Source organism: Pyrgilauda ruficollis, unplaced genomic scaffold (assembly GCF_017590135.1).
Source record: "Pyrgilauda ruficollis isolate IOZ18807 unplaced genomic scaffold, ASM1759013v1 scaffold196, whole genome shotgun sequence".
In the NCBI taxonomy this organism is placed as follows: domain Eukaryota; kingdom Metazoa; phylum Chordata; class Aves; order Passeriformes; family Passeridae; genus Pyrgilauda; species Pyrgilauda ruficollis.
In genome coordinates this window covers 469,730-493,050 of record NW_024518762.1, presented here as the reverse complement: position 1 = coordinate 493,050, position 23,321 = coordinate 469,730, and the positions used below count along the sequence as shown (strand labels likewise).

The following is a 23,321-nucleotide window of genomic DNA, read 5'->3' as shown; positions in this document are numbered from 1 at the left end:
AGAGCACAAAGCAGGACCTCGGTGCGAGCTGCCCCAGCAGCCCCGTTACCCTGCGCTGCTCTGCGCCCCGCACAGCCACGCTCCCCTCGGCCCCGCCAGGAGCCCCTCAGCCCCTGCAGGCACCCCTGAACCCCGGCAGGCACCTCTGAACCCCGGCAGGAGCCCCTGACCCCCGGCAGGCACGTCTGAACCCCGCCAGGAGCCCCTCAGCCCCGGCAGGCACCTCTGAACCCCGGCAGGAGCCCCTGACTCCCGGCAGGCACCTCTGACCCCCGGCAGGCACCCCTGACCCTCAGCAGGCACCTCTGAACCCCGGCAGGAGCCCCTGACCCCCGGCAGGAGCCCCTGACCCCCGGCAGGCACTCCACACCCCCGACAGGCATCCCTCACCCCCGACACGCATCCCTCACGCCGGCAGGCACCTCTCACCCCCGTCTCTCACCCCGCACCACAGCAGACACCCCCACACCCCCAGCACCCACCCCTCCGGCCCACCTGCCCCTCCCCGGCAGGGCTCGGAGCTGCTCGGAGGCAGAGCGGGGCCCGGCAGGGCTCGGAGCTGCTCGGAGGCAGAGCGGGGCCCGGCAGGGCTCGGAGCTGCTCGGAGGCAGAGCGGGGCCCGGCAGGGCTCTCCCGTGTCCGGGGATCTCGCACGGATGCCCTGGCCCAGCCTCCTCCCTGGCACGGCGCTGGTTCGGTGTCAGGGCTGGAGCGATGGTTCCCCTTCTTCCAGGGCCGCGCCCGGTCCGGCCTGGCCTTGAGCGCTGCCAGGGATGGAACACTCCTGCTCCGAGGCTGCAGCGCCCGCAGGCTGGCTGCCCACGACGCCTTACCCCGACAGAAGGAAGGAGGCATCCATCCTGTGCGGGACACGAGCCCTCGGGGCTCAGGAGCTGGCTCCCCTCCTCAGCTGCCCAGCGTGCACCAGGGGCTGCCGGGGAGGTGATCTACTGAACAATAAGCACGTGGGGAGCCAGCCCTGTCTCTTTCCCAGCCAAGGCAGCGCGGCAGGGCCGGGGCGCGCAGCCCGGGCGCCGCGTCCCGAGCAGAAGCAGCACCCGCTCCGCCCGAGAGCGCTGGAAAAGAATGTCTCCGGGAGCAGAAATGCCTCCGGCTGCTGCCAGAGCAGCTCTCCGCTGCCGGGGGACGGCAGCCGGCGCTCAGCGATGAGCCGCTGCTGCTGCTGCTGGTCCGTCGGGACCTCGGCTGCCCGGCCACAGCAGCGCCGGGACAATGACACCTTCCTGGGATGTGCAGGAGCCTGAGAGTCCGCGAGTAACTGCTACAATACAAAGGTGTTTTTAAGGGGAAAAAAAAACCCACCAAAACCCCCCAGAGTATCCTTCAAAAGCCACTGAAGTTTCTTGGGTCACAGCATGGCAGATTTCATTTTGACGTGCTTTAAGTTAAAACGAAGTCTGACTTAAATTCCCGGATTATGGCTATGTCAGGGGAATTTTCAAGCACGCACACTCCAGAATTGAGTGCTCAGGGTGAGCTGGTGCCACTCAGATTTGCACCACTGAAAATCTCAGTGGCTGGAAGAGCAGGATCAGGGAGTGCTGTATGAAAGGCAGCTCGGGGAGAGCTCACACTGCTGTGGGTGCAAGAGCCACGAGGGAAGGGATCTACAGGTTCACACAGCCTCAACCCCTCTCCCCTCACACGATGAACATAACAGTTCCACGGGAACACAAGGGCAGAGTATGCTGAATTTATTAAAATTGCCACGTCTTCCCCAAATCCGCATACAAAATACAACAGCTAAACCATCATTTACATCCAAGCAGCTGCAATATCAAGCAATAACTTTAGCAATAGTTTTAAAAATAACTCTGCAGTGTACACAGATCAGATATTTCACAACACTAGGGTTGAAGTTAGCACTGCACTGCTATACTTAGTCCAGAAATATTACAGCGTTCCAGATAAAATACTCACGCTTCTTTTAAAAACAGACAACGGAGGAAGTGGTTTGTAGATTGACAAAACATGACACGTTTTTCTTAGGGACTGAGAATCACAGCAGGCTTAGACACAATGTCATAGCTACATTCAAAACACATCTGGTCCATTTATGCCAAAAATACATTCAGTGTAAGTTACAATTTATTGCACATTTCTTATATTCTGTAGAAATATATCGTACCTCAATGCTTATTCCCTGCACATTCATAAATATTGCTCTGCCCATTAGAGCAGAGCATGGACATCTTTCCCAAAAAGCTTTGGGGGGCTGGGGTCCCCCAGCCTGTGGGGATGGTCCCTGGAATCCCAGACACAGCCAAGGCAGGGGAGGGGACATGTTTGCAGTGCTGCTGGGGACACCCAGGTGCTGGCCCAGGGCTCCCCAAGGACACCCCAAGTGTCACAGAGCCCAGTGACCCAAGCAGGGGCTTTGAGCTGTACCTTCACCAGCACACAGAGTTGTGCCTGTCCCCCCTGCACCCTCAGGAGGTGACCAGCGTGTGCCCACCTGTGCCCCCCAGTGCCCCCTGCCCCCAGCAGCACCCCCAGTGCCACCCTGGCCCTGTCCTGTGACACGGGAGCTCCGGGGATGAGAGGAACTTGCCCTGCCCAAAGCCCAGACCCCCAGCAGGGACTGGGCACACTTCCAAACTCATTCATTTATCACTCCTGAATCTAGTACCAAGCAAAGAAGGGACACAGCAATTACTAAAATATTGTAGGACTCTTCATAGTGTCACGTGAGGGAATGAGCTTGATTAAGTGCAAATTATAAAAGTAGGGAAGTGCAGAAGAGATTACAGACTGAATTTCTAAAGGAGTGTGTGGGGGCAGCAGTTCAAGTAACATGAAAAAAAAATAGGTGTTACAGGAAACATTAATTAACTTTCCCTTTCAGTGCATAATCCCTAGATTAAACTTTAGATTGTTATTAGAAGCAAATTATAAAATATTGGTAATTCCCCCCAGTTAGAAGCATCAATTAGGAGAAGCTGAATGTTGTAACAGGTTTTGAGCATCCTTGACCTTGAAAATTTGGATGAGGTTAAGAACTTTTGCTTTAAGTGAACATTATCAGGAGCTTTGTGACCTCTGAGGAAACCTAAGCCTCCCTAAACTGCACAGAAGTGTCTTGGCATAAGCTCTGTATTTAAATTAGAACAGGACAAACCCACAGGGAGGGGAAAGGCCACTAAAACAAGGGTTCTTTGGAGCTTTTCTGAAGGAGTGTAGAGTTGACAAACATCTCAGAGCTCAGTACAACAACATCAGCCCCTTGGCTCAGTTACGCTCAACTCCAATTCATCAAAATGTACATTCACCTCCCAACAACAAAAGAGAAAAGAAAACCAGAGCAAAAATACTGAGTTGGGTGAAAAGCCAGGGCAAACAGACCATAATGTCTGATGCCAAGAGATATGTCCAGGGAAAAGGTTAAAGCACTTCTGGGGCTGGAGCTGTGACCTGTGTGAGGAGTAGCTGAGCCTGAGCATCCTCCACCCACACTTCCCAGCCAGGCACCAAAAGGGTCTTGTTCAAATTAACGGGCTGGTCAACAATTTTCAGAGACTCCAGGGGGAAACTGAAAACTCTTTTCCCACTTAAAAAATATAGCTTTGATTCTTCCTTTTTAAGATAAGTATGTTCTTGTACATACTACGTGAACAGATGCTGGATCTTAGCTTTGCAAACGTTTTTGATAGTCAAGTCAGCGCCAGGCTTTGGATCACGCAGCTGCCAAGACTACCCCTCAAACAGCCTACAGAGCCACATCACTGAGCTCCACGGGGAGCTCGTGCAGTTGAAGCACACAAGAACTGAGTCATGGAACCCCAGAATGGTTTGGGTCGGCAGAGACCCTAAAGCTCGTCTCGTTTTACCTCCCTGCCTCGGCCAGGGACAGCTCCCACTAGAGCAGGCTGCTGCAAGCCCGTCCATCTGCCGCGGGTCCCCAGGCCAGCCCTGGCTGTGTGCGAGAAGCCGCCCTGCAGAGCTGAGAGGAGCTCCGAGCCCTGCAGGATGAGCTCTGCAAACTGCAAACTGCCCAAAGCCCACCCAGGACAACCAGCGGCTCCCACAGCGAGCGGGGGGCGAGCCCAGCAGGGAACGGCAGCAGTGCCTGGCACCGCTGCACGCAGGGAACGCTCAACGCGCTCCTCCCGCAGCAGCTCCAGCAGAGATCTGGCCCCAAACGCTCCTGCCACGGAGCTGCGGGCCCACATCAGATTTCTGCAAAGCTTTGCTGCTCTGGAAACATCTTCGGGATTAATTCCCATGGGCCGGCTGGATTTAGAAACGTGTAAAGAACCATAAGACTACGAAATGTATAATTTTGCATATTAAAAATACTCCAACACTATATTCAAATATGAGGGCCACGGAGTGGGCCAAAATTCACAAAATGACAGAATTTTAACACAACAACTCATGTTGCTGGCTTGTGATATTATGGAGACCTGGTCAGAAATGTAAATATTTATCACCAGCCTGGTGCTGTTACAGAATTCTGTAAGAAACCTCTGAACAGGCTGCATTGCCTTTTTTTAAAGCTTCCCCCTAATACATCAAAAGGCACTAAAAAAATGCTGCCAGTGGCTGGAAAAATGTTGCTAAAAATAAATATTTTCTCAGTTTAGGTAGAATTTTTCCTATTCCATCCCTTCACATCTAACAGAAAAATATTGCCTCTATTATTTTTCCTAATAACTGTTAAAAAGAAAAGTTGTCCCTTGATTGATCTGTTCAATGAACCAAAGACAGAGTAAAGCAACTCAAATTTTAACCATGATATTGTATGTGAAATTGAGACAATAAAAATAAATGTTAATAGGGAACTGACTCGATGGTTTTTTCTCACAGAGTGCACACTTAGTGGAATCTCCATATTTTCTAATTGCTTGGTTAATTAGAAACATAGTAATTCAAAGTGCATTTACTGACAACCCCTTTTCAGATCCCTGAAATAAAATTAAAAAAAAAAAAAAAGGTAAAAAGCTGGGTTAATTTGGTCTTTTACTCGGTTTGAGGACAGAACATGAGGTTTGTCTCACAAACAGGCTTTAACCAACACCAGACACTTCCAGGACGTTTGGGGTCTGACAAGGATGAAAAGCACAACAGCAAAAGGTATTTTTACACTGTCATGATGCTGTAAGCTCCTTCCTGCCATTCACCGGTGTCTGATTTACCGAAAAAAGCCAAAGCAAGTCACGGACTTGCTGTACCAACCCCGAGCCGCGAGTCCCGAGCTGCCTGGTCCCACGGCCGGACGCAGCGCTGGAGCTCGGCGCTCTGCCTCGGGCACCGCAGCGCTGACCCGCGTCGTCTGAGGTAGAGCAGAAACAAAAACACTGCCACACGTGCAGGGACGGACAGCGGAACGCCTTCCCCTCTCGTCCCGCGGGGGCTGTCAGGCTTTGCAGTCCTCGGGCACGCAGAGCTGCGAGATCGTCTTCTTGACGCGCAGCGCCGTGAGACGCGCGGCGCCGCTGGCCCGCCAGCACTCCCGCATCAGCCGGCCCAAAACCCGCAGCGCCTGCACGACACGGAGCCTGCAGACAGGCTGGGCACAGGCAGGGGACACAGGGGACCGAGAGGGGACACAGGGGACCGGGCACAGACAGGGGACAGAGGGGACAGAGAGGGGACAGAGGGGACCGGGCGCAGACAGGCTGGGCACAGGCAGGGGACACAGGGGACCGAGAGGGGACAGAGGGGACCGGGCACAGACAGGGGACAGAGGGGACAGAGAGGGGACAGAGGGGACCGGGCACAGACAGGCTGGGCACAGGCAGGGGACAGAGGGGACCGGCACAGACAGGGGCTGGGGACACAGACGGGACCTGGGAACAAACAGGGCATGTGGGAACAGAAACAGGACTGGGTACAAACAGGGTGTGGGGGATAGGAACAGGACCGGGGTACAGATAGGAGCTGGGGGATAGAAATGGGACCAGGGTACAGACAGTGTCTGCAGGGGGACAGACAACAGCCAGAGATACAACCACCACCCTCTGCTTTCCGGTTTTAATACAGGGAGATAAAGTGCAGTGCTCTGAAATGGTGACACAGCAGCAGCAGCATCAATTAAGACCTGCCTTGGACATCGAGCACTTGGTGCAGAGAGTTCTTTCTGTATTGATCTGAAGGACAGCTTGACATCTGAAGCTTCTAAATTCAGGAGAAGCTGGGCATTAAGTGCCCTACCTCTCACTGAAAAGTTCTGTTTTAATTTAAATTTGAAAATATAAATAACAAAATAAAACTAGAAAAAAAAACCCTACAAAATGAACTTAGAATAAACTAGAAAATTGCTTTTACCTCACAGCTTTGCCACTGGTTTGGAATACTTGGTCTGAGCTTCTGCTCACAGACAACCCTTCTCATATCTTCTATCGAAGGATCAGAAGGCACGAGGTCGTAGTAAGGCAACTGGTATTCCTCGGTGATTCCTGGGGAAGATGTATTGGGCAATGGCAGGGGGGGAATGAGAAGAGATTTAATGTCCCTTCCAACCCAAACCCATCTGGGACTGGGGGAAAAGGCCAAGGCTCACCTCCAACGGGGCACCTCCGGGCTATCTCCCAGTACACCAGCCCCAGGGAGTAGATGTCTGCGCGCTTGAAGGACTCGAAGATGTTCGTGTTCATCGCGTCGTCCAGGATCTCGGGGGCCATGTACCTTTGGGGCACACAGGGTCAGTTTGCTGGGACAGCTCCTTCAAAATGCCACAGCTGTGCTGCCACGTGCCCCATGCCCCCTGGTGCTGCTGGCAGCTGTGCCCTGCCCAGCCCAGAGCACTGGGGTGACCAGGCTCACACGGTGCCCCCCGTGGGGCAGAGAGCTCCATCCCACAGCAGGGTCTGCAGCCATCCCTGGTGCCAGGGCAGAGGGGATGTGGCTGCTGGGGACAGGGCTGCGAGGGGCCGTCCCCACGGAGCTCAGTGCTGACCCACCTCCTGGTGCCCACGCGCGGGTTCTGCGGGATGTCGATGGTGTTCAGCACCGAGTCGTGCTTCACCGCCAGCCCCAGGTCGGCGATGGCGCAGGTCTCGTTCCTCTTCACCAGGATGTTCTTGGACTTCAGGTCCCGGTGTGCGATCGCTGGCTTCCCTGTTCACAGCAAGAGAAACCGCCTCCAATTTTGATAACAACAGCGTGGACTTTAATATAAGGAGCAAGGATGTAGAAACAGTTTTATTCACTTTTGTTACTGTACCCTATAGAAATATTGAAGCCTATTTTGAACCAAACAAAGCTCTGCTAAATGTTCTCAACGTCAGAAAAAAACTTTAAGGGCAATTTTTTTTCCAATATCTGTCTTTCAGCAATAAAACACAAAAAGAGAAAATGGAAGGTCACCGTCCAAATTTGTTTAGAAAATCACTGAATGGATTGGGTTGGAAAAACCCTCCAAGACCACCAAGTCCCACCATTCCTCAGCACTGACAAGGCCATCACTAACCCATTTCCCCAAGTGCCACATCCACACAGCTTTTACCTCCCCACTGCCTGGGGCAACCTGTGCCAGGGCTGGACAAACCTTCCCATGAAGAAATTTTCCTAATTTTTCCTTCATTAGTGCTGACTCCCCTTCAGCAGAGCTGCTTCGGTAGGCATCTCTTTAGAGGCATGGATGGAGTGCAGACAGTGGAAGTGGGAAGGGAATGTCCCTCTTCCCTGTCTGCCCTGCACCACTCACACTGTTCCCCCTGGTGTCAGCAGTTTGGAACACACTTCACCATACCACATCGCCCATAAACGTTTTTGAGAACACGGAATATTTGAAGGAAAAGCATGAGGGAAGCACTTGCCTTGCGTGCCGACGATCTCCATGTGGAGGTGGGCCAGGCCGCTGGCCACGGACAGTGCCAGCCTGACCATGCCCTCCACGGTCACCGTGCCTCTGTTCAGGTAGTCGAACAGCGAGCCCTGCTCGTGGTACTCGGAGACAAGCCAGAGCTGAGTCCACGTCCCATTATCTAGCCAGAGGAAGCAGGAGTATTAAAAATGGTAGCCAGGGAAAGCCTTCCCGTTTTTGGGATGCAAGCAAGGAGGTGTGCCAGCTGTGTCCCGGGAAGGAGCCCAGGGCTGTGTTTCAGATGGGGCCAGGGCAGTGAAAGCTGTGCTGGGACAGACACTCAGCATCCAGTGAGTGCCACGATTTGTTTGGGAAGCACTGCAAGCCCACGGAGCCCGGCCACACGCCAGCCCTGCCCGGGCCAGCACACAGGAGCAGAGGGAGCCGTGCAGGAGGCCGGCAGCCCGCGGCAATGCTCACCCTTGTTGTCGGCAGCGATGAAGCCCAGGATGTTCTCGTGCCTCAGCATGACCGTCTGGTAAATCTCTGCCTCCCGGAACCACGACCGCTCGTCTCTGGAGGAGAAGATTTTCACAGCCACGTCCTCCCCGCACCACTTCCCGTGCCAGACTTCGCCGAAGCGCCCTTTCCCCACGATCTCCTGCAGGACAATAGTCCTGGCGATGGTTCTCTGGACCAGCAGAGGCAGACCTAGAGAAAAAGAGAGGCAGGTGCGGGTGAAACTGCTCAGCTGGGACCTCCAAACCCCAGCACCGCCCTCTCCCGTGAGCTGCGCTCATGGCTTTGCTTTCCCACGCTGCCAAGGGAAAATCCCCTCCCACCCAATACCTCCTCAAGTCAGACTCTTTGATGTGACTTCCCAGTGTCCGTACATAGAAAAAACTTTTTAAAACCCCAGTAAAAATCTTAAAATTTAGCCTGAACTACTCCATTTGGTTTTATACAGTCCGCAGCTGTCCTGCAGTCAATTAGTTGCTCTACTCTGGCTGAAATGTTTCAAACTAAATATAAATTATTATGATTAAGATAAATTAATTATTATAATAATTAATTATTAATTAATACTTTATACAAATAATTATTATAATTAAAGCATTATTATTATTGTTATTATTGTTATTATTGTTATTGTTACTACTACAGCAGACCCACTGTGCTTTGCCAGCCACAAACCCTGCCTTTGGATTCTGTCTTTGTTGGGTACTTAAAACAAGGAATTATTCATTTTTTTCTTTTTTTTTTTAAATTTTATTTTAATAACTGCAACCTTGATTTTGGCTGAAATCAGAACAAATCACCCCAGTGCATGGGGCTTTGGCTCTGCCCAAGTCCAGCCCTGTTCCTGGTTCAGGGAACAGTTAAAAACTTCAGCATAAATAAAGCCAAAGTCTGCTCAGTAGAGCCGTGAAAAGGCATTAGGGAAGAACAACAACTTAATCCTCAGAGGTATGCAGCTCATGGAAATAAATTTAATTAGGCACCATTTGTACGTTTTTCACTTAAGCAAGCATAGTTTACATACTTTTCAATAAAAGCTCTAGTTAGGAAAGCTGGGCTGTACATCCCAGACAGTGTCACTGGTCAAATGAGCTGGGATTTGTGGATTCCCACCTCATTTTTAGGTTTCTTTGGTTTAACAAGCTCTCAATAGCAATGGAGGCATCACAGTAGGCAAGACATCCGAAATGGGAAAATGCTAAAAATATGAATGTTCTGCCTTTCTCCACAAAACAAGAATTTGGAGGAATTCTGCTATGAAACACAAAATATTTTGGAAGCATCATCCTGAGCTATCCAGGCGAGCTCAGCGCCTTTCATTATCTGCCATGTTGCATCGGCCGGCAGCGCTGGGTTTCACCCCTGGTTCTGATGTCCGAGTTCCCTTTTTTAACGCCTCCATTCCAACGAGGAGCAGGATTTTTGTGGTCTGACAGAAGAAGAGCATCCCCAAAGCCCCACGGGCAGCGCGAGCGGCACAAACCCCGCGGGGCGGGCAGGGCCCCGCACCTACCGGAGCCGGAGCCGGAGGTCGTCATGTCGTAGATGAGATCCTTCAGCGTCTTCCCGGAGCCCACCAGGCTGCCCTCGCACGGCGGCTCCTCCACGCTGGGCGGGCGGCGGCGCCGGCCCCGGGCGGAACACAGGATCACAGAATCACAGATTCACACAGGATTACAGAAGCACACAATATCAGATTCACACAGGATCACAGAATCACAGATTCACACAGGATTACAGAAGCACACAATATCAGATTCACACAGGATCACAGAATCACAAATTCACACAGAATCACAGAATCACAAAGAATCACAGGTTCATGCAATCATACAGTCACAGATTCACAGAATCACACAGATTCACACAATCACAGGTGCACACAGGATCACAGAATCACACAATATCAGATCCACACAGAACCACACAGGATCACAGATTCACAGAACCACACAGATTGACACAGGGTCACACAGAATCACACAGAATCACTGAAAGAGATTCACATAGAATCACACAGAATCATAGATGAGAAAGAGCCCAGCCCCAGCTGAGCACAGGCACCTTTCAGAGCTGTGCAGAGTGAGGAGGGCACCCCTGAGTCTCCTTTTCTCCACTCGATGCTGTCCCACCATTGTCCTGGCCAGGACAGAGAACAGACAGAGCAGACCACGTTTCTGCAAATGATGGAGCCTTTCCCCACACGCCTTCTGTGCAGGGAGCTTGGTCTCAGGCCAGCATTCTGACCACCACCCAAGGAGCTCTATATCAAGAAGCTCTAGAAAGACACTGCTAGGGGATTCACTTGCCCAGGAACACACACATGATTCTTTTCATTTCCCCAAAATGTGAAATAAGTTTAAAAGAAAAATCAACCAGTGTTTTTCCCCCAAACAAAACAAACCAGGAATATGACCCATAAAAGAAACCTCAATACTCAGAACCATGAGTACAAACAAGATCTCAGGGCTACAGAAGATGTAAGAATCACGAACTCCACCCCATGCCAGGTCACTCCTTCCCTTCAGGGAGAAGCTGGGCCTCAAGAACACCATAACCTGGAGTTTGAGAGTGACCAAAGTGACGTGGGGTCTCAAAGGCAGCAGCAAACAGGCTCAGCACCCACTGCTACCTTCCTGCAGTCAATACCATGTCTGTTCACCAGCACAACTGCAGCCCTCCTAAACACAAAGCTGGTACATTTTGTTCATAGGTTTTCCCTTTGATGACTTCAAGAGGCTGCTCCAGGGTGACCCAGAGGGTTTGTCAGAGGATTTATGAGCAGGATTCCTCCTTGGAACTACTGCTTGTTAACTGACATCCCAGGATCTCCTAAGCACTTTTCATTCTGTTTCCACAGGGCTGAGGTTTCCCCGAAACAGGGAGGGAGTACAGTACAGAGATCCTCCACCCCAGGAGCTCTGGCACCTCGCTGAACCAGCCCTGCCACCCCAGGCTGTGCTGGGGACACTGCAGGACAGCAGGACTGGTGGCTCTGTGCAGGGGACACTGTGCAGGGGACACCGCAGGACAGCAAGACTGGCTCTGTGCTGGGGACACTGTACAGGGGACACCGCAGGACAGCAGGACTGGTGGCTCTGTGCAGGGGACACTGTGCAGGACAGTGGGACTGGCTCTGTGCTGGGGACGCTGCAGGACAGGACTGGCTGTGTGCTGGGGACACTGTACAGGGGACACTATGCAGGACAGCAGGACTGGTGGCTCTGTGCTGGGGACACTGCAGGACAGGACTGGCTGTGTGCCAGCCAGGGGACGGGCTCACAGCGGGTACAGAGCACAGGGCATGAGCTGTCCCCTGGCTGTTCAGCGCCTCCCCTGTGCCATCCAAGCAGCCCCCTCCCCACAGGGCTTGTCAGCCTCATTCCGGGTGGGAATGAGGTTCATTCCTCCCTGCAGGAGACGCTGACCACACCACGTCATTTCTTCCCACCAGCTGCTGGAAAACAACATGACATGAACAAAATCGAAGTTTCTTGTTCTTGGGCCACCGCAGTAACAAAAACAGCAACAAAAGGAAAATCATCAGGAGGTGTGAGCGGCAAGAGCTGCTCTGTTGGGAAGGGCCTGGGCAGGGCACGCTCCAGACTGGCCCCAGGCTCAGCGGAGATCCCTGCTCCAGCACTGACCTGCCTTCCCTGCCCCCGGCAGCACGGCCAGCAGCTCCAGCTGCACCTGAGGCTGCTGCACGTCCAGCACCAGCAGCCTGCACTGCTGTGCAATGCAGCACACCAGCACTGCTGTGCAATGCAGCACTCCTGCACTGCTGTGCAATGCAGCACTCCTGCACTGCTGTGCAATGCAGCACTCCTGCACTGCTGTGCAATGCAGCACTCCTGCACTGCTGTGCAATGCAGCACTCCTGCACTGCTGTGCAATGCAGCACACCAGCACCCAATGCTCTGTCCACTGGCTGACTAACAGGAGTGGGGCTGAGATGCTGCCACGTGTGACCCAAAAGCTGCACATCTGGCAGTGCTCAGCAGTTTCACAATGCACTGCACTTATGGTCCAGCTTCTGTAAACAAAATAGTACTTGCAGGCAGAAAAAAAAAATATTTTTTCTCTCCAATGGAAAATACATTCTCACACACAGCATTTGCTTTTGACACTGTAAAGCTTCCACTGCAAGGCTTCCAAAAGCCCCGAACTGTGTGTGTTCCCAGGCTACTCAGGGGGCAAAATTACATATTCTTTCCAATCTAGTAAGAAAATCTATTGCATTCTATTAATGGGGATGCTCTAGTCAGCTCTACATAATACTTAAAACCACTTTAAAAATACAGTTTGGGCTAGAGTCTAAAATAAGTTTCTCCAGCTTCCACCATGAATACAGACTCCACTCACCATTGTGGGGGAGGCAGAGATCATAAACTCTGTCTCCCAGATCTCAAATGTGGCCCAAAAATCCTGTGAGAAACAAATCTACAGCTGGAAAAATCAAGGTCTGATTAGCAACTACTGCAGGCAGCCTGTTCCATGCTGAGGGCACGGTGGTGAGCTCTGCAGAGAAAACAATAATGAGGGTTGTACAAGGGGTGATTTATCATGGGGAGATCCCTCAAGGTGTTTTCTGTAGCCCTGCTGTGACAGGACAAGCACATTTCAAGTCACCTACTGGGGCAGAAAGCACCCCAGTTAAACCAGCAAAAACCTGGAAAGGAATCCATGGTGACACAGAAAAAAACTCAGTAACTGCAAACTCATCCTTGAATTTTCACCTGCTAATGCAATGTGCCACAATGAAATCCCTGCCCACGAGAAGCAGGATATAAAAGCAGAGATCCAGGTTTAATCCATCCTTAAAAATTTTCAGACATTGTAAAAAAAGAAACCAAGGAAAGAAAAAAAACCTCAAGGGAAAAGTCATCCCCTGTCACCCAAGGCCCCAGCCCAGAGCCCTGTGCTGACCAGGGCAGGCATTGCCACCTGCAGCTCTGCCAGGGGAATTCGGGCACCAAAGCACACACTGTCCTCTGCCCTCAGAGATCCTCTCACCGCTCTCCAGGCACTCCTCTACAACATAAAACTTTGCTAATTACAGTCACAGGATCCCACAATGGTTTGGGTTGGGAGGAACCTTAAAACTCAGCTGGTCCCAAGCTCTGCCATGGGCAGGAACACTCCCCATCAGTGCAGGCTGCTCCCAGCCCCTTCCAGCCTTTGAGCTGGGGCAGGCCAGCTCCACGGAGAGGAACTGAGGTGGGTTTGTGTCCCAGAAGGACACTGAGGTCCTGCCTCCCTGGCAGGGGTGGGCACCATGCTGGACCTTCTCAGGGTTTCTCCTCCAGGAGAGTCACTCCTGCCTAAAGGCAAGCTTTTCATGCCCACATGCTCCTCTTATAAACTAGAATCTGCTCAATGGAGATAGACAGGTCAGCAGGTAAGTGGGCAGACATATGTATATGTATATACATAAATATATATATATATATGAATATACACACAAAGATAGAAATATATACATATACATATACACACACACACAAAGGTAGATATAGATTAATAGATAGAGATATAGATATAGATATAGATATAGATATAGATAAGGAGATTGATATAGAGATAGACACAGAAATAGACACAGAAATAGAGACAGTTATATAGCTATAGATAGACAGATAATAGATAGATTGATATATTGATAAATAGATAGATGATACATAGATAGATGATAGATATAGACAGATCGATAGATGACTGATAGATGATTGACAGATATAGATGGTTAGATAGACAGATGATAGATGATTGATAGGTAGATAAATATAGATAGATGATGGATGGATGGACGGATGGATGGATGGATGGATGGATGATGGATGGATGGATGATGGATGGATGGACGGATGGATGGTAGGTGATACAGACAAGGCACAACAGACCTTCCCTAGCCAGGTGTCTGTCCCAAGTGCCCCTTGTCAGATGTCTGGGACAAGGGGCTGGCCCTGAGCTGTCCCCACGGCCCTTGGTGGCAGCATGGGCTGTGTGAGGAAGGGCTGTGGGGCAAGGCCAGCACAGAAACCTCACTGCACTGCTACAATTCCCACTGACACGAGTTCCCCTGAACCGTTAGAGCAAAGGGCTCAGGGGAGGAATTCAGTCCTCTTTTTTTGGGAAATGAAATATGAAACCAGAGATTTTGCAAGTCCCAGCTCAAGTGCTGGAACAGCAGATGTGCCTCTGCTGCTCCTCTAGAAATAGCAGCTTTCTTCGCAGCTTGGAGAAACCACCATGGCACTTTATTTCTAGAGCATGACCACAATTAGTGTGTCCCTTCTGTGGTCAGCTGAAAGAAAAACAATGTCCTAGGGTGACTTGATGATGCTTGTATCCCCACTCATCTGTGGGGATACAAGCATCACACAAATTATCCTTAGCACCAATTAAATACTCCTGATTCCTGCCCCACAGCACAGGTGAGGCTGGTACCAGGGTTCACCAGGAGGTGACAGTGCCCAAGGCTCCCACAGCTGCTCCCCCATGGTCTGCCCAGCAACAGCCTTTCAAATTCCACTAAGAACTACATGATAGCTTCTGAAATTCAAGCTATAATTTTAAATTGTGTGTTAATTTGCGTCTTTCTTACCTGCAACATATCTCATTATTGTAAGTATATAAAAAGGTACTATCTGATAAAATAGTGTATTTTACACCATTTTTTTTAAAAAAAAAGCCTGGAATTAACACAAAATTTGGCTTTTCTTTCCAAATCTTAGAAAGAAGAAAAAAATAAAACTAAAATTATGCTAAAAATAGTATAAATATTTCTTTTTAGAAAGCACCAAATCAACTTTGTTACACGACTTTGAGCCTGGCAGACTCACACACGGCACCAGCTGGGTGACACAGCGCTCCTGGGAGTGCCAGCCTTTTTCCTCCCTCTCATTAGGACCAGGAATCTCACAGCCCCCCATCCCTGCTGAGCAGGACTCGGTGGCACCGGTGTGGCACCAGCTGCCTCACGGGCTGCTCTCGTCAACCACGGCACCCCAGGCTCAGACCGCTGAGCCTGCCTCGGCCAAGGGGGTCCCTGCAGTGCCTTGGGGTGCCCCGCTGCTCTGCCCTACCAAAACCCTGTGCCCATAGGACATCGAGGCCAGCAGTGGGGATACCCTTGGAAAGGCAAGAACTTCCCTCTCCTGCAGGCAGAGCTGCAGTTTGCCTTTTGCTGTTGGAGGAGGCCAGGACAGGCCCGCAGTGTGCCCAGCCAGCCCCAGCCCATGGACAGGCTGCAGTTTGTCTCTTGCTCTCTGGAGGAGGCCGGGACAGGCCCGCAGTGTGCCCAGCCCACGGACAGCCTGCAGTTTGGCTTTTGCTCTCTGGAGAAGGCTGAGACAAGCCCGCAGTGTGCCCAGCCAGCCCCAGCCCACGGACAGGCTGCAGTTTGCCCTCTCTGGAGGAGGCCGGGACAGGCCCGCAGTGTGCCCGGCCCACGGACAGGCTGACCCCGCGCTCCGGCACTCACCGAGCGGCAGGCGCAGCGTGATGTTGTTGCAGAAGTCGGTGTAGCAGCACTCGGTCTTGGTGATGTTCTTGGAGCTGTGGCAGAAGACCTGGGCGTTGAGCTCGGGCAGGGACACGCAGGACTTGACCACCTCCTCGCGCCCGTTGGTCAGCATGACCGAGGCCCAGCAGGCGCCCTCCGTGTGGCAGGTGAAGTTGGTGTGCTCGCACAGCTGGCACACGCACTGCAGGCCTGCAAGGCAGGGCACGGCCGTGGGGACAAGGCCCTGGCACGCACACCCCGGACACCGTGCCAGGGCCACGGCCAGTGCTGGGAATGGGGCGCTGGGCTGCAGCGGGGAGCCGGGCCCAGGACACCCCCGGCAGCACGGGACCCCGGCATCCACACCTGACAAGTGTTTAAATCTCGGTCCCTGGGGATTTTATAGATGTCATCTGTCTTCTGTGGTGAAGACTGGCCACCCCAAAAAGCAGTTCCCCTGAAGGCTGGCTCCCAAAACCACGGCACCCTTGCCTGTCCCGTCACCTGCCCACAGCAGCCACCCCAGGGCTGGCCGGTGACAGCCCCGAGCCAGGTCACCCACACACAGCACCCAGCACGGGCACAATGACACACTCCTCTCCATGCCTCCTGAGATGAGGCACCTCGTCCAGGCTGCCCTTGCTGGGCCAGCTCCAATTCTGCAAGACTGAGCCCTGCTCCACTCAGGACAATAATTTCAGCCACAAATCTTTCTGTTTATTTTGGAATTGTGGGGGAGAGGGGTTTTATTTTATCTAAGGATAAGAGGGAATTGAAAAGTAAAACATGGGTTAGTGGTGGGCTTGCCAGTGCTAGGGGCACAGCTGGGCTCAAAGATCTTAGAGGGGTTTTCCAGCGTAAATCATTCCATGATTCTGCAATCCCAGAGTCCCCAGAGGAGCACAGAAGTCCTGACAGACGTCAGCACAAATCTGATTTCTGTGTCTGTGTCACTCTTTGCTTCCCTTACAACAATCCCCATCCTGTGCCACCCTTCTGAAAGGACAGCTGGGAGTGTTTATCATCTTCAGCTGGGGCCCACAACAAACTGCCCTGGCACGGTGTCTGTGCTGGGGAGGCATGCCAGGAGCTGCTCCTCAGCCCTCCCTCGGCACAGGAGCAGGCACCATCCATCACACACAGCACAGCAGCCAAATCTCCCCTTAAAGACATTACCTAGAACTGCTGCCAGCAGAAAGACTCATCAGACCCAAATAAATTAGAGATCTAGCAGAAGGAAAACAGACACATCATCACCAAAACTGCAAAATAAAAGCATTATTGAGGAAATGAGTCTAAGATTGTTGCAAGTGTCTTCGGGGCTTTAGACACGTCATTATGGTGTTTTTCTCCCTTTCTCACAGTCTTAAAATAAAATGGAAAATTATCTTTATTACGTCATCTGCAGTGGATAACTGACAGGTTTGACCATGCTCTGTACTTGCAGATTACTTGAGAGCAGAGCTGACCAAAACTGTCCCTGCACATCCTGAGCAGCCTCAGGGGCCCCTCTGAACCCCTCAAACATGGGGTGAGCTGAGGGTGGTTGGGGAGCTCTGTACCCTCACCCTGAGCACGCTGAGAGAGCCACTGCCACAACCACAAGGGCTCTGCACCACCAAATCCTGCCCTCACCTAGGGGGAAATGGAAAACTGCAGCTGAATCTGTTCAGACAAGATCAGAGTTGGAGTTGTGGGAAAGACAGGACACTTTCCTCACAGAAGAATTTCAGAGACCACTTTTAAATATAATTCTACAAAAGCAGAAGCCTGCCTGTGCTGCTGGTTGACTTCTCATGCAGAAAAATGGATAGAAATCACAAACCAGGTACAAATCCCTGACCCTGTTCTCATTTTCACAAAGAGCATTTGTGTCCATCCAGAGAACCCTTTAACAGAGCAGAAAGAGGGTTGAATACAACCACTAAAACACAGGTTTCTTGCACCTGGGCTACTTCAGCTGCCTCAGCTCTGGTGGAATCAGGGGAGGAGCCTGGGCCCCTGTGAACACTCCCTTGGGAAGATCCAGGGGTGTCCCAGTGCCACTCCACTGAGCAGGGGTGACAAACCAGTGCCACAGCCCCGCCGTGCCTCCCACACAGCTCCTCACAGACACCTGAGCAACCACTCCTGCTCCAAGGAGTCCCCAGCCCCACTGACATCCTCAGGGACACAGCACCCACCAGAGCTCGTGCTTTGTCTCTTCTGCTCCCCCAGGAACGCCCCAGTGCTGCTCTGGTTATCCACAACAGCTCCTTCCACTGGAGAGAATTGTCCAGGTCAGCTCCATAACCAGCCTATCCACAACCACTGGCCATGCATCCCAAGTTTCACACTACACCTCTGGATCATTTCTGCTCTAATTTGCCCCCACTGCCATCCCAGAGGAGCCAGCAAGGCATTCCCCTCAGCCTGCAGGCCAGAGGGGCAGCAGCACAGTGATGGGAGCTCCTCCTCTCACTGTCCAAGCCACCTTTGAGCTGCCTCCCTCCCACAGAGCACGAGACAAGAGGAAGAATTTGCAACTATTGACTGAAATCCTGTATGCAGCAAGAAACGTTTCCTCCCTCCCCACAGCCATTCCTGAGGGCAGTCCTGGCAATGCCATGGGGATGCTCTGTCTCAGGGCAAAAGTCAGGACTCCCACCACCCTGGAGACCAAGGAATGGAATAAGGTGACTGTCAAAGAGTTAAAGGATCAAAGAGGCAGGCAGAAAACGTGCTCCCAAACTTTCAAAATAAGGCACTCTATAATCTGGTAATGAACAGGACTCCTTTATTTACTCTAGCACAACAATTCCCTTAAACATTCCATTCTCTGGTTGAGAAATCAGGAGAAAGTGAACAACTGAAACACACCATGGCTGCAGAGAGCATGCCAGGCGTCCAGAGCTGGCCACCAGCAGTGCCAGCTCCCTGAGCACGAGCTCTGCAGCAGCCACTCCCAAATGTGCCCCGACCCTCCCCAGAGCCCACCACCCATCCCAGCGGGACCTGGGCTGTGCCACCAGGACTGGCTGGAGAGCTGGGCCAGGACAGGGACCCCACAGGCTCCTCTGGCAGGGACAGCAGTCACAGACAGGCCGAGGGACAGAGGGACCCCTCCCAGGGCAGTGGCACTCGCAGGGCCCCACAACAACAGGAGAAGGCACGAGCTGCCTGAGGGACACACAGGGAAAGCAGATTTTGGGCACAGACACCCCAGGAGCAGAGGTTTCCTGGGTTTGGTGTTTTTAACACATACATGGGTTTCAAGGACATTTTTCCTGCTGTCATTGCAGTAGGAGCTGGGACTACACTCCCGATTCTTGGTGAGCCCCACCATGCATCAAGGGCAGGATGACTTGTGCTTCAGACAAGAAAATAGTCTGCCTGACTTCCTTAAAAAGTGACATTTCCTGCCTTTTAGTTCTCAGTGCTGCTCCCAGAAAACACAGAGGACAGGCAGACACACCATGCAACGAGCTTACGAGCAGGGGGAGCAGAGCCAGCACCTGATTCCCAACAAACACAGGAGATGGGTTTGTGTGCTTCCACCCCTCTGCCAGCAAGGGTCAGCCTCAAGCACATGAACCACTGATGGCTGAGGAGCAAGTGTGACACTACAGGGAACAGGAGTTCAAACACCAGCTTCATGAAGACAACGAATAATTTAAACACTTTGGTAGACAGTGCAACTTCCAAAGTTAAATGGAAGGAATTGAACACTTAACACAAGCCCACGTACCACGGGGCTAACACAAAACTAAAACTCTGCTTTTTAGCAGAGTTTTTAAACTAAAATCTCTGGGGGAGCAAAGCCCAGATCTGCCCTCTCTTATGAGCCACAGAAGGTTCTACATCTCAGCACAGACTTTTTACTACACAGATTAACAGGGCACTAACCTCCCACTAAGTCATAATCCATCGCTACTCACCATAGCCAGCAGTAGAACATTTCAAAATTAAATTGGAAAGCAAAGATCTAAGTGGCCTGATGGGAGAAATGCTGAATATCCAGAACATTTCCATCTTGGATCATTTTTTATGGTCATTGTCTATTGTGCCCTTCTAGGTACATTTTCATTTTATTTACAAGTAACAGACCTGGGGATCCCGTGACTGTGGGCTCTCCACACGGCCTGGAGCCCCTGCCTCAGGCACAGACCCCAGTGCCAGGACACAGCTGCCCCGGCCATCCTGGGGCAGGGATGCTTCCTCACCACAGGAGATGAGGACAGGGGACATCACAGAGGACATCCAGAGGACATCACAGAGTTCCAGGACACATACCTGGGGCTGACTGGGCTCAGAAGGGTCCCAGCTGACTAAAGTTTCACTGTGGGACAAAGGGGCTCAAAGGTGATCCTAAAAATCACAGACTGGCTGTTTCCCATTGTCCAGCCCCTTGCTGGCGACGGAGCAGGACGAGAGGCAGAGAAGGTGCCAGTAAAGGCGCCGTGGGTCTGGCACAGCCCCTTGTTCCCAGCTGCACCATTGCTGGGAGCTGCCCAGGCACAGGAACCCTGCTGCCCTTCGGCAGCCAGCCCGTTTGTGCGGCAGCAGCCGAGGCTGGGGCACAGGGGAGCAGCAGGCAGGGCCAGGCTGTGGCCCCGGGCTGGCTGAGAGCTCCGGGAGCTGCGCTGGGCCAGCGGGGACGGGGCAGCGGGGCTGCTCGGGGCACCAGCTTCGGAGCACTGCAAACAGCCCCACCATGGAGTCAGAGTCGTTTGGATTGGAAAGGCCCTCTGAGAGTCCAACTGTGCCTCCATCACTGCTGAGGTCCCTGCCACACCCACGGGGCTGTAGGTCCCCGGGGATGGGGACTCCAGCCCTGCCCCGTGCTGGGGCACCAGCAGCCAGAGCACGGTGACAGCACGGAACAAACGGCCTCAGCTGTGCCCGAGCAGGGAGCAGCACGCTCTCACCCAGGGGAGCAGAGGGCAGTGCTGGGCAGCTGCTCAGCCCGTGGTGGGAGCACCAGCAGGAGACACCAGGAGAAGAGGCAGCCCTGCTCTGCCATGCGGGATCAGATGTGTCAGTCACCCCAGAAGGGCTCAGGAGAAGGAAGAGTTTTGGCACAGACAGCAAGGGGGTCAGGCATTAAGAAACTCAGCTGTCATGTCAAAGGCAATTCTGGAGAGGTGTGAAGGTTCTATGAAGAAATCATAGATCACACCTAGAGGATGAACGAGGTTGGGTACTCACCATTCACACGTACTCAAAAGCTCTGGGCAGCCCAGGTGTGCCAGGCAGCACATTTGCATGGAGCAGGAGCAAGCTAAGCTAGGCTAAGCTCTCCTCTCCCCCGGGTGCCAGTGCCACAGCCTGGGGCAGAGCACAGGGCACCCAGCGAGCACAGCCCATCCTGCCTGTGCTGGGCACTCAGCAGCTGCCACGGGGAGGACAGAGGCAGCAGCTTCCAGCCCCGAGCCCCCCGAGTGCCCCCCATCCTCTGCAGGGCCACCCCTCAGCACAGCAGGGACAGAGCCAGCCCCAGCCCCAGCCACGGAAATGACAAATTTATTCTCTTGTAACACATTTCTTCAGAAGGCAAAACCAGAATTTTGAGCAATGACAGGCCTTAAAAAGTAAAAACCTGCTTTTTGGATTATTATGAAAAATATGGAGAAGTTCCCCCTCTGGAGAAGGCTCTGAAAGAAAATAGTTGGAGGGAAAGCTCCCTATATAAATGTACTGTAAGAAGGGCTGATACCAAACAGGACAAAACCTAGAAAGTTGCAGAAAAGCAAGGAAAAGTATTTGTTCTAGAATTGAGGAGAAAATGTCTTTGAATGAGAGACATCACAGAGTTCCAGAGTTTTGATTTCTTAAATAAACATCTGGGGAATGATTTTATAAATATTTGCAAGTATCATTATTTTGGAAGGAGGATACTGGATGCTCAAAATCCCTGTTCTGGAAAAGCTCAGCAACCAAGGCAAAACCCAGCAGGCAGGAGGTGGGTGCAGGCATTGAAATTAATATTAACAGGGCAGGAAAAGGACCACAACACCCAGGGAAATTACTTTTGGTGGAATAAGCTGCCAAAGGACGTTTTTAGGTTTGAACAGGCGAGGTGTGCTTGGGAAGGTTGTGCTTTATGGGACAGGGGTGGCACAGCAGAGTGCTGTGACAGCAGGGATTTGGTGTCGTGCAGCTCACGCACAGAGCTGAAGAAGAAGAAGGTGCTGAGGGTACAAACTCCGTGGGGAGGCAGTGAGATAACCCGGGCTGACAGCACTGATCCACTGCAGGGCTGCAGCTGCTTGCACAAGAGTCCCCAGCACCGAACGCTCCTGAAGTCACATCTGAGCGGTCTGACAAGGAATTTTCCATCCAGACAGTCACACTGCCCGTCCCCTCTATTGCCACACGTCTGCCTGTGCGGTCTGTGCACTCCCCCAGGCCTGAGCCAGGCTCTGGCACAGGGCAGCAGAGGAGGACCCTGCCCTGCACCTGCAGAGAGCACAGCATGGCACGGCTTTGATTCACAAAACCATCAAATCCAGCGCCGTCCCGTAGAGCTCTGGGGGCTCTCCAGAGGGAGCTGGTGTCAGCCACGGCGCTGCAAGGCTCGGGTTTACCTGGGGCACACCGGGCTGCCTGTCCCGGGGGCGCTCCCCAGCACAGCAGAGCTCAACAGAAAGGAGAAGAGCTCTTACAGAGCAGGTTTTACACCCTGTGAGGTACCAGAGGTTACCAGATGCGCAGTACTACACAGAAGCACTTCACAGCCACAGCTGAGCTCTGTTCTCCTCCCTGGCCAATCCAAAAACAGGAATTCTGTGAGCAGCTGGAAGGACACGGTCCTTCCCCGCACCTGGGTGTGACCTCCCCTCTCTGCAAGGTCCTAACGAGCAGCACACAAGGAAACCGCTCTGGTGAAAACACGGAGAGAAAGGAAAAATCCACTAAACCTAACAGAAAAACTGTAAAATGTCCTGTGGTGCGCTGCCTTGCTTACCGCTGGTGTGCAGTGCTGCTGGGGCGCGCGGGTTTGGGCTCCACAGGGCCATTGAGGGCAGGGAGCATCTCCCAGCGCCCGCCGCCGGGCAGAGGAAGCCGTGCGGCAGGACCCGGGTGCCCCAGCGGGGCACGGGCAGCGCAGGCACCGGACAGGTCCTGCCAGGGCCGCCGTGCCGCTCCGCCCGAGGGTCTGCCGGATCCGCCCGGCATGCCGAGGGAAGCCCAGCGATCAGGGATTCCGCCCCGGTAAGTCCCCGCTGACCCGGCTATCGGTACGCGCGGCCGTGGTTAGCGGCACCGAGAGCCCGAACGCCCCGAACGCCGACGGGCGCACGGCCGGGATGGGTGAGCGGGGTTCTAGCGCGGCGCCCCGACCCGCCCGGCTCCCGGAGCTCCCGGTGCCGCTCCCGGAGCTCCCGGTGCCGCTCCCGGTGCCGCCGTACCTGCGCAGAGGGACACGGCGGCGCCCAGCAGCGGCAGCGCCGCCCGCAGCGCGGAGCCGGGCGCGCCCCGCATGGCCCCGGGCCGGTGCCGCTCCGGGCCGGTGCCGCTCCCGGGCCGGTGCCGGTGCCGCTCCCC

General features: G+C 53.0%; 1 protein-coding gene across 1 annotated transcript; it reads right to left on the bottom strand.

Annotated features, from left to right (window-relative positions):
- Positions 1-1,700: 1,700 nt before the first annotated feature.
- ACVR1C (activin A receptor type 1C) lies at positions 1,701-23,306 on the bottom strand. The gene is made up of 9 exons (XM_041466075.1): positions 23,186-23,306; positions 15,743-16,004; positions 9,801-9,925; positions 8,249-8,479; positions 7,782-7,949; positions 6,924-7,080; positions 6,524-6,648; positions 6,289-6,419; positions 1,701-5,503 (listed from the first exon to the last, which is right to left on the bottom strand). The coding sequence occupies exons 1-9, from the start codon at positions 23,256-23,258 to the stop codon at positions 5,378-5,380; spliced, it is 1,398 nt and encodes a 465-aa protein (XP_041322009.1). The 5' UTR covers positions 23,259-23,306; the 3' UTR covers positions 1,701-5,377.
- Between the last annotated feature and the right edge of the window lie 15 nt (positions 23,307-23,321).